The 11,649-nt window shown below is 42.1% G+C and overlaps 1 protein-coding gene across 1 annotated transcript; it reads left to right on the forward strand.

The window, feature by feature from the left end:
- Positions 1-18: 18 nt before the first annotated feature.
- On the forward strand, positions 19-10,932 carry npat (nuclear protein, ataxia-telangiectasia locus). Its single transcript, XM_041940487.1, has 17 exons — positions 19-169; positions 384-502; positions 613-673; positions 776-848; positions 975-1,015; positions 2,070-2,306; positions 2,701-2,776; positions 3,140-3,263; positions 3,635-3,726; positions 3,894-3,975; positions 4,137-4,233; positions 4,348-4,464; positions 5,419-6,780; positions 7,551-7,651; positions 8,117-8,210; positions 8,309-9,645; positions 10,359-10,932. Exons 1-17 carry the CDS (start codon positions 133-135, stop codon positions 10,437-10,439), a joined length of 4,131 nt encoding a protein of 1,376 aa, XP_041796421.1. The 5' UTR covers positions 19-132; the 3' UTR covers positions 10,440-10,932.
- The last annotated feature ends 717 nt before the right edge of the window (positions 10,933-11,649 follow it).

The following is an 11,649-nucleotide window of genomic DNA, read 5'->3' on the forward strand; positions in this document are numbered from 1 at the left end:
ATCAGTGCCCTTAGAGTGTCGCCTTCACAATAATACCGATGACGGGTTTGTAATTTGATTTCTGAGAGGCTTTTCTTGAACATGTAGTGAACTCTTATCACCAGCGCGATATAGATCAACCAAAAGGCGGCCATGTTGTTACCGTCCGACGTCGCTCGGCTTGTTTTGGGTGAGTCCAGTTTTGTTTGATGGAGCGAAGCTATAGCTGTGTTAGCCGGCTAAGATACTTAGAGCCGTAAACAGCTTCAGAGCTTACAGTCGTTAACTGTTTACTAGCCAACGGTCAACGGCAAACTAGCCATGTATGAGGGTTAACTAGCTGTTTGAGCTGTCTTGTGCTGATATATCTGTCTGACTGGATGTTGGCAAATGTTCTTCCCCAGGATACCTTCAAGAAGAGGGACTGTCCTCTACGAGCCAAGCTTTCATTCATGAGAGCCCAAACCTGAAGGAGTATTTCGACCACACCACAGGAGATGGGACCATTCCTGCTTGTTTGTTTGTAAGTGTGCCTTTTTGTCTGAAAGGCCTTGTCTCAAACTGTAACGTGAATGTCATGCGCACAAAGCTACTAATTGCATTTATGATTCATTGTTTTTCCCCCGCATACAGTCTGTCTTTGGTAAAGGCCTGACAACCATCTTAAATGAGTATGTGGCCACCAGAACAAAAGGTGAGATCCTCTGACATCGAGCCCATTACAAAACGTGCCAGTCATAATTATTCTTATTCATGTGCCATGCTTGTGTTGGTAATTTATCAATATCTTCAACAGAGTCTTGTCACGAGGTACCTGCCGTGATGACTTCATTGTGGAAAAAGCTGGATTTTACACTCAACCAGATCAAGTAATGAGCTTCAAGTTTCATTGAAACTACTGCAACCATCTTTAGATGAAACTGACCACTGTCTATAATCCCAGTGGGATCGTCATCACTGATACTGATCCTATGATCTTCTATGTCTTTCCTTAGGTCACTGCAGAACTCTCCCAACACATCAGCATGCCAGAGAAGTAGGTCTAATATTTTATTTTGTACTTGCATTAACATCCTTGCCAGCAAAAGGTGCATTACTAGTACATAAACATATATTCCAGTGTTCTCCATTACAGGGCACAATATTGGATTTTTGCCCATATCCTGGTATTCTGATATTTTCCCACTCATTTTGGCTGATTGCAGATACTGATATATGCACACATTTTTTCCACGGCATTGCAGAGAACATCAAGTCTCTCCTGTTGTGGAATTAACACATTGTTATGCTTTAATCACTATGGCCCACTGGAAGATGCAGAGATAAAATACAATGCTTTTTAAAATGTACGCCTTCACTGGGCAAAGTAAAGGAAACTACTGCAGACAAGTTTTTTTGTCAGAGCGCCTGTTTCTCTTTGCCCTTCACAAATTCATCGCAGTAATCGGGATGACAGCTCTTAAGGTGGGCTGATAAATTTGTAGTGTTGAAAGAATGCGATTTGGCTCCTCTTCGCATGACTAAACAATGATTGCAACGGACATAGTGACATCACATGTGCAAAACTCAAGCGTCATCTTGTTGTCCTGTCAAATCAGCAGGAGTGGTAATTTCGAGCCAGGACAGAATTTTGCAGCATTTGTTGGCCCCGCTATCAGCGTGCATTTGTGATTTGACTCAGCGATCAAGATTTTTATCTTGTGACTTCTATCTTTCAAATGTATGTGTGGAAATTAAAGTTTCAAGTAATTGTAGATTCTGTTAGGATGGTGCATTTACAGCATGTGAAGCTGCACATATCTGATTGCCTGAAAAATGGCTTCCTTAATCCGAATCTTATTGTGACTGCAGTGTTGAATTTTGGAGCCTTGAGCATCAGGATGTCAACCTCAACCAACCCGAATCAATTAGCAAAATGTGGGAAATGCTGTGATTGATACATCGAGTGTGCAGATTATCAGCATTACACACTCTTCTCACAGTAGTCAACCCATGATTTAAGAAATACTATATGAATGAGGTTGTTTGAGTTCTGTGTTTCTTAGATTACATAAATAGGCTTTTTATTTACACGTCTCTGTCCATTGCAGCTCGTTCGCGCATTGGAGTGGCAAACATGGCTAGACAGCGGGTCTTGACCGTGGCTTCAGCGGGTACTGTTGTCTGCTCATCAGTTTCTGAAACAAGCTCCATCGTCAGCCCTGCGCACATCTCCCACAGCATGCTCGGCCACTCCACCCCTGTGAGCTACACTGCCCCACACACCCGACCAGCTACTGGCAGTGACACACACCAGCAGATCCATGATGTCAGGCTAAATACGCCCAGTCAGTATCGTAAAACATGCACTACTCTGTATATTTTTTATCCTCTTTATAGAGTAGTTGAGGTGACAGTTTAGAAGGTGGTTTTGTTTTCACTTCTAACAAATAGCTGCTTGTTGCATATCTCTAAGATTAAAGAAGAGAAAAAAAATCACTTTTCTTTGTACAATCTTAACAGTAGTCATTTCCCTTCTGTTCTGAAATACAGTATTGTTGCTTATTAGATACATTAGAAATGTTGAAACAGCTAGTTGTGTATTTTTGCTGATTTTGTGTAGTGTTCTTGAAAAATCTAGCAAAGCTTTATAAATTCTTGTATTTTGGCATGCTTGCAAACAGTTGTCAATCACAAAAAAATTGCTTTTGTATAACATGTGACATAATGTGTCCATTACAGGGGATTCACCTGCACAGATAATTGTCTCAGAACATCGGCTAAATCCAGGCCCAATGTCTCCTGGACGACGGAAATGGTAAGGATGGTCATTGTTACTGCTGACAGCCTGTTCATGAGGCAGCACTGAAGAGGCTCTGTTGTCCTGCTAACCCACACTGTCTTGAAAATGCTGCTTTTCCACACGGGACTAAAGTGCAGAAGAAGATGTTCATACCTAGTCCTTTTACACAGACATTTTGACATGTTACAATAAAAAAACATAATGAAATTATTCATTATTAATGAACTATTGTTATTTATTACAATGAGTAGTAAGGTGAAGCTTAGTGCTTGATTGTGTTTCCTGTCAGAGATGTGTTGATTTATAATTTGGGCTTTAGTTTGTGGCGTTTTGTATGAGGTTTCACTTTGTTATGCTTATATTTTTCGCTGCCTGCAGGGACACCCCGAGAAAAAGAGGTGGTGCTGTGAGTGGGTCCAGTGGCCCTGGCAGATGTGCCACGACTGCCAGTAACCTCAATGCAGAACCTCAACCTGAGGAGGCAGTCGATGAGAACTTTCCTGTAAGTGGATCTGTATGTTTGGAGTTAGGTTTCCTTAGCAGTGAGAAACTTTGAACAAACAGGAGCATTTTAAAAGAATAATCTTTGTCCATCTTGTGCAGCAAATGAGGGCTTAATTACCTGTAGATTTTACTTTGTAGGGCACCTGAAATAAATGTTTTCATTTTTGATTTGCAGAGCAATCAGGAACTTTAATGGGGTTTAATCTGGTTTTCATGATGATTTTAGTTCCATGTGTTTTTACAGTATGTAGTGAGTTCAGAGGCGGAAGGTCCAAAAGGACCTTTTGTCTCTCAGACCTGAGAACAGTAGGTGAAGTAATAATATTCATCATTACCGCTTCACTTCACAACCAATGCTACTCTCCACAGAAACTTGTGATACAGAATGCACGTGACAAGATATTGGGTGACAGGTCGTTACAAGAGAAGCTTGCTGAAAACATCAATAAAATCCTTGCCAGGTAAGTGTTGAGTTGGAACTATACATGGCCTCACCGTGTATCTATTTAGTTGTTGTGGTGGTGGATGAGTTATGGTTTCGTCAGTGGCTATCAAAGTTGTGATGTGACAACAAGCATGTTATAACATGGTTGTACTATTTTCTCCTCTGCTTCATCTCAATTGTCAGTGATCCAGTGCCCCAAACGTCAAAAGCCTCTTCGAGTGCAGTGGAGGCAGACCAGTCTATAGATGAAATCCTAGGATTACAGGTGCTGAAAAACTAATATATACTAATATTACAGCAGTAAAATTTGTTTTTCGTTTTTCTCTGTCAGAAATGTTCCTCATAAACACTTGTCATGATCACTTAATCAGGCTGTGTTTATTTTCTCTGTGTGTCGTGTTGCCTGACGTATTTCCTTCGGTAAAGGGGGAAATCCACATGAGTGACGATGCAATCCATGATATTTTGGAGCAAACGGAGTCTGACCCAGCTTTTCAGGCCCTCTATGACCTCTTCGATTACAGTAACTATGATTTTCTTTGCTTTTATTTGGTTTGTTGTGCAGTTATTCTTCAATAGCTTGTGAAAGCACACTGGACAGCCATTTCGTAACAGATGTTTATAATGTGTGTTTAAGATAAAACCAGATTCATTGATGGAGAACCAGGGGATGGAGATATTAGCAGTAATCCAGAAGAGGCTGACGTTGCTGGACCTTCACCTGTAGTCAGACCCCTTCAGAGTGATGATCCAGGTATTCTTACAATCTAGTATTTGGCTCTGATTGTAAGAAAAGACAATTGTCACGTTTGATCATTGTCTTCCATCTCACACAGGCCAGGGCAGGTTTCTTGAATTCAAACTTCGTAAGGGAGAAAAACCTTCATGAACAGTGAAAACATTGCAGACACGGTCAGATTTATTATTTGTAATGCAAAGTGTGAAGGATTGTTTGGCTATGGTTAAACAGAGTTAGTTTGTTAGACACGACCACACTGAAAATAGAAAGTGTTTAGAATTATTCTGAACGGCAGATGTGACATCATTTAAATATTTCGGAGCACGTTTTCAGACGGTCTTTCCGAGAAGGCATTCAGAGTGTGGCACTGTTTGCATGAAAAGTCTCAGAAATACTTGTTATGAAGAATCAAAACAGAGCTACAGTGAGATGATCAAAACGTGTGTCCTTTCTCATATCCGGCCAGTCATGGCATGGAGTGGGTGTGAACGGAAATGGTCTAACAAAGCTCCCCAAGGTGTTCAACAAACGTGTGGGTTTCCGAAGCTGTTCGACCATTCGACAAGCACTCCTGAAGAGACATACTGACAGTTTAATGGTTCACAAAATCAATTATTCAGTTACGATTTTGTGCTCAAAAACCAATTGTTTTTTCAAGTTTTAACAAGTAAGATATGTATGTGCGTGCAGTGATTGTATCATCCTTAAATCAGACACACAGGTATCTTCAGCACTTGGCTTCCTAGTTGTCTATGAGTTTCACAACAGTTTGTATAATCACCACATTTTGATTTAGGACTGCAGCAGTGACCAGCTACACAGCACTCTGCACAGAGACATTGTTGGTTTGAGTCAAATCGAGTGTTTTTGACATGAAATTAAAAAAATGTTATACCCCTATTGAGGACAGAGCTACAGAAGATACACAGGTTTTTACAGATTACTCATATCTTTTATTTTATTTGTCAGGCACTACACACAGAGATGCCAGTGCTTCAGATACAACACCAGTGACTGTGAAAATGAGAGCTGGACAAGAGCGTAAGACCAGGAAGTCTACCACCACCACCTTGTTAAAGAAGAAAGTTCTCGGCCCCAGTGGCAAAGCATCCAGAATTGAAAACAGTTCAGCCAGATTGTTAGTGAGTCATGGGGAGCACCGAGGTGTGTCATCTGCTGCAGTGGACTCGAACAGAAAAGAAAAAGCCTCACTCTTCAATAACAGTGTTTTTGTAACACCAATGGATATTAATGAACCGTTGAATACGCCTCCCCCTCCTTTAAACAGTATGGCCACCTTGGAGCCTGCTTTAAAGGACAGCACCTCCACCTCAACTAGCCTCAGCAATTCAACCACAGTTCCCTCATCAGGAGCCTCTGCTGTATTTGCTGTGCCAGATGCAGCACCAGCCTCGAATATGGACAAAAAACAGGAGCCTGAACAAACACAAGGATTTAAAGAACAACTTGGTATCGCCGCCTTAGTTCCGAGTAATCAACCTACTTTTTTGTCTCCTGTACAAGTTGAACTGAACAATACTCCAACACTGACTGCTGATCTACCTCATATGTCAATTTCAAGCGGTGTAGGAGACGCTCAACCAGTGTTCACTCTGTCAGTAACACCTGAATCTGCCTCTTCCACGTCTGCTTCCACTGCCGCACCATTCACAGCAACACCTTGCTCACCCACATCTGCCTCTACCTCTGCAACACTTACAGCAACACCTGTCTCATCCACACCCGACTCTCCCTCATCCTCATCCTCCTGTGCCCCTGTTGGTGCAGCACCTGATCCTCCATCCGCTAACCACACTGCCCCAAGCAAGGCCTCGGCTGATTCCAATATAGTTTCTTTGAAGATTATCATCAGTGATAACCAGGAGGAATCCTCCTGCGACCCCGCCCCTCAGGCAATTTCTAGCATTTCCAGAGACAAGATCCCCACCATATATCTCTCCTCTCCAGCTAAGTCCCCTGGAGGCCCTGGCGCACCAAAGGCTAATTTGGATGAGGCAGCACAGGCAGTTAGTGGCTTGCAAAGCTCTGAGGTACATGCTAGTCCTCTCGGCAGTAAGGCTGGGGCTGTCATGGCATCCCCATTAATAGGGGCATCTCAGCTCCAGCAAAACTACATCATTCAACTCCCCCTGGACACCACTACACCTGCTGTCCAAGGAGCCACTGCCAGCTACTTCCTTGTGACTGAACCTCCAACTACAGATGCTCAAACCAGACAGGTGCTGCTGTCTGCTGGTGTCTCAAAGGGTCAGCCTTTGCCCAACAAACATGGGGTCACCACACCAACTCACAGTCAAGGCTACTCCACAGGTAAGAGAGCATAAACTAGAGCAGTGGGTTAATCTCAGCCTCACTTGAGAATCACTGGGTGGCTGTGATTTTTGTAGTTGCCGCAGTTGAAGATTTGTAGTGTTCTCAACTTGCTGTGAAGGACTTGATAAACAATGTTGCTTCTGCCCCATTTGTGAACAGGTGATAATGTGGAATTCTGTTCCTCTGATGCAATGCTCATTAACACATACAGTAGGTTGCAGTGTAAAATGACGAAGTATTATAGCATTTTTTTTTTTTTTTTTTTGCAGAAAAATCAGGAAACACTGCGGCTGAGCAAAGTTCATTTTGACTTTTTTTTGTCTTAGACCATCTTCCCTGAACTACATGTGCAATTAAGCACAGTGTTAATGAAATGTCCCCTGTCCCCATTTAAATTTGCACAAATGCCAAATTACAGAATGAGAGAGATGCAGGTAACTTAAATAAACACAGCGAATATGATTTCTAATGTAATATTTTGAATGTAGCAACACATCCATCATCGGTTCGGTCAGCATATTTCCTATTTCTGAGCCAAGGTTTGTTTGTTTTCTTGTTCCGGAGAAAAAAGTGTCGACAGGTTTATAACAATGAAGCGCAGTCCACTCCACATCACATCACCTATTGTGTCTTCTCCCTAGTCCTGGGGAGATGGCATGTTTTGTTCATCTTTGTTGTGCATTGCCTTCTGTCTTCTAAGACCATTACTATCATCATTATTAACGTTGGTATTATTTTTACAAAAAATCTGTGTTCCTCATATGCAGGGTCGGCACTCATCTTACCATCACCTCTTAAGTCCATGATGCTTCCTGTTTCTGTTGTGGGACAGAACACTCTGGGGAAGGTCCAGATGGTGTCCAATCAGGTAACGTAACTTTATCTGCAGTTCTTAGTCAAAAGAAATTTCCTTCCTTACGATTTTCACCAAAATAACAACATCATTCTGGTGACTCTCCAACTCCATCTACCATTCTGCCCATTGAAAGTGTTGGTGCATGACAAAGTATCTTGAGATCTAATGGAATCCATGAAGTTTAATAAGGAGAAGATGCCCAAAGGAGAATCCTGCCATTCTGGACAGCTGTGTTGTCCACTGACCTGCATGTGCCACTCTCAGGACAGACATTACATTATTTATAGTGTGGGTATTGTTAATGCCCAAACAGTAGCAAAATTGTAATAATGTTTTTCAATCCATCCAAGACTTTAGAATTGAGTAGTGTGTGGTCTAATAAGCACTGCCGCCTAAAGCCCCCCCAATTGTCTGCAGACTTTTAGCTCTGTCCAGCACAATAAAACTAATCAACTTTGTTCTTTGTTTTATCTGCAGCTTGTTGCCATACCAAACACAGTACCAGTACAGCAGTCAGAAACTGTGAAGCCCAAATCTCCCTCAGTGGCGATCAAATGGTCTACGACTGATGGTAAGTTAAAGGTTAAATACTTATTAATATCCTCATAGTATATATTACCAAATGATGTCACTGTCTTACTTCTTTGACCATATTTTTCTGAATTCCAGGCACTGAGCAACATCTTGCTAGTAAGTTAGTTCAACCTGTGTCGGCTGAAAACACAGGCCAGCAGGATTCAGCAAAGGCTCCTAGGCATAGGAGGATTTTATGTTTTGAAACTCCTTCAGAAGTTCAACCACAAACTGCTAAAACAACAGGAACCACCTCATCTCCAGCTACGTCAGGAACTGTCCTGCAGACTGAGAAAGATAATATGCAGCCGGCTACTCGAACAAAGCCTACTATCTTGGGTGGCAACAAGGCCAAGAGGAGGGTACAGACTGTCAGATGCTCAGCAGAGCCCCAGACTGAGGGAGGCTTTGTGAAGAAGGCAGAGAAGCCCATGCCTCCACAACAGCACCAGAAAGATCCTGTTAAAAGGAACTCTCGCAAACAAGACCATAGCATCCATAGCCAAGAGCCTGCACAGAGTGCAAGTGCCAGCAGGGGTGATGCCTCAAAACCTGAGGCTTTGAAAAAGTCAGAATCAGGAAAGAGATCAAAATCTGCTGACAGGAAGCACAGTCAGGATAAGGATGGTGATGGAGCAAAAGCTAAGGATTCTCATAGTTCCAGCTCATTGCCCTCTGATTCTGCACTGAAATCAGGAACTAGAAAGGAAAAAGAGGAAACCAGCAGGAAAGAACTTGCAGAAAAAGCTCCTGCTAAGTCGTGTGAGGGGCGTACAGAAAAGAGGACTCCCTCTCAGGAGATGCCAAACGTGACAGCCAACAAGGAGAATGAAATTAAAGGTAGCATGCAAGAACAGCAACAACAGTTAACCCCCTCATCCTCAGCATCAAGAGACTTCAGCCCTCCAGCTGTCACCCAGCCTACATCTAATCCTCAGTCCCAGGCTACAAAAGCCCCCTCAAAGACCATCTCTCTAGCCAAACAGGCAGCTGTGATGCTGCATGACATCCACGGCCTCAACTCTCCTTCCACCCCAGTCAAGAGACCTGGAGCAGCCAGTTCAGACATTTGTCTTTCCCGTACCTCTGGGTCTGGCTGTAACCAGGACGAGTCCGCTGACTGCCCCAGGACTCCTTCTCGACAGAAGAAGGGCAAAGATGGAGAGGGGACTCCCAAGCAGCTAATGCCCCCCAACACCCCAGATGTCCCCACCTGCAGTCCAGCCAGTGAGGCTGGCAGTGAAAACAGCATTAACATGGCTGCCCACACACTCATGATTCTTTCTCGCGCTGCTATTGCCAGGACCGGCACTCCCCTCAAAGACAGTTTGCGTCAGGAGGGAGTAGGAGAAAAGTTGCCCACAAGCTCAAAGAACTCCAAGAAACGTAAACCATCTTCTCCCACAGCCAGCCCACCTGCAAAGAAAGACCGGGTGAGTAGAGCACAACGATTTGCCATTCAGTAGGCATGTGTTAAAAACATTGTTAAAACTTGTAAGAAAAGTTCGGCTTCAGCAATATTCAGTCAGCACATCTGGCAGCAGTTAGATGTAGGGCGGCAATGAATTATCATTTTCATTATTGATTATTTTTTCAATTAACCAGAAGGTATAGCTAAAAATGCTTGTTCCAGTTTCAAAAAGCCCAAGGTGATGTCTTCAAATTCCATATTTTAGACATTGAATGTATTATAAAGTATGACAAAAGAAACCTACAAACCTTCACTTCTGAATATCCAGAACAAAGGGATTATTGATTATCAAAATAGTTGCAGGTTAATTTTCTGTCAATCAGCTGATCAGCTCTGCTTGGATGTCTTGCTGGTGTAGTTGTAGTTATAAACAGACAGTGCTGAAAACTCCCACAGCACTACAAGACTAACAACATGCTCTGGCTCCCTCAAGTGTTCTCATGATTGGCCACATGCACTTTACTCTTGTTGATCAGAAATTGTGGTGGTTTTATCAGCAGAACTGCATTTTGGTTTCACTACTTTTCATTTAGATGATACTAATGAAGAGTTTATGCAGAGACTGCATGTCTGGCAAATAATTAAAGTAGATTAATTCATCAATGCCAGTAAATGAAGGAGAGTTTTGAAGTTTTTTTTTTTCCATTTCATACTGACTTTTGTTCAAATCTGCAGGAGAAGAAGAAACTTGTTGATTGCTTTCCCCATGACCTGGATGTGGATAAGTTCCTGTCTTCACTTCACTATGATGAATGAAACCGGACACACCAACAGGAAAGGACTACCATATCACTACCTGCTTAGGTTACTATCCAGGAATAGAACAAGCCATCTGCTAAACCAGTGCCTAAGGTTCCTATTAGTAACTTTGCCTGAGACCTTTTAAGCTGTAATGTCTCCTTCAGCCAATGAGGGACTTTGATTTGATTGTCTAGTTTCCACTGTGGGTGATCTGCAAAAACCCTGTTAGATGCCGCAGCAGTAGGGCAACCATGGCACTTTGTTATGTTTTGTTTTTTTCATTCTCATGCTCACTTCTGATTTAGGTTGTTATGTTAAAGTACATTTTGGAATATTTCAACCAGTCATTTTAGTAATACGTAATGAATGGGGAGTGCTCATTGATGGAAGTCAGGTTAATTGAAACAGTAATTGTTTTTGTTTTTTTCACTCTGTGTGAAAATGCATACACCTGTTCAACTGTGCATATTCAGGCCTAATTCAGTGTTGAAATAAAACAAAGAAACAGTCTTGTGTTTTTCCATATTGTACACACATTGACCCAGTTCCAGTGTATGTCTTAAGATAGGCTTTATTTAATATCATGTGTAAATGTTTGAGGATGCAGGAGCCCAAAATGTTCTTCAAGTAATGAGACAACACTGACAGATTGGAGGAATTTCTGTGGCCAGTTAGGTGCAAGGCTTACATTTGTGTAGCTTGATAGATTGTGTGGGTTTGTTGCTCACTGTGACTATAATAATGGCCTATTACTAGATTTTGTGTGAGGCAAAGTCCTTCAAAGCGTGAGCCTTCAAACGTGCTTTTTCGTCTGGTTTTACCCACGCGCGACATGACTTGGTTGAAAATAAACCCATTGTCCGTTTAAGTATTATCGATCCGTCAATGTTTTCAGTGATTGCAGGATACGAATTACCATGATAAGGCAAACGTGCTCCAAATCGCTGGTAAAATTAAGTATTGCGATAGCAAGGTTAGAGTGTTGCAACTGTCACATTTTGTTTGTAAATCTGGCAACCTCCTATTGGACCACCAAGCCCAACTTACGGAAATGCGTCGTCAAGTAAGTTTCATAATAAAGGTATCTCACATATGAATTGAGTTATATGAATTGAATTTGGGGGTAAGAAAATGTATTTGTGACTCGCCTTGCCTCCACGTTCATATAATTGATTATTTAACAGTATAAAGTTAATAACAAACTTGGTTGAAGCTAATAATAAAC

The sequence above is a fragment of the Chelmon rostratus genome, chromosome 7 (genome assembly GCF_017976325.1).
Source record: "Chelmon rostratus isolate fCheRos1 chromosome 7, fCheRos1.pri, whole genome shotgun sequence".
NCBI classification, from domain to species: Eukaryota; Metazoa; Chordata; class Actinopteri; order Chaetodontiformes; family Chaetodontidae; genus Chelmon; species Chelmon rostratus.

Bases quoted from the DNA above. Each gene is read 5' to 3' on its own strand.
- npat (XM_041940487.1), top strand. From the start codon at position 133: ATGTTGTTACCGTCCGACGTCGCTCGGCTTGTTTTGG. The intron at 170-383 runs GTGAGTCCAGTT...GTTCTTCCCCAG, and splicing joins CGTCGCTCGGCTTGTTTTGG to GATACCTTCAAGAAGAGGGA. The intron at 1,016-2,069 runs GTAGGTCTAATA...TGTCCATTGCAG, and splicing joins CACATCAGCATGCCAGAGAA to CTCGTTCGCGCATTGGAGTG.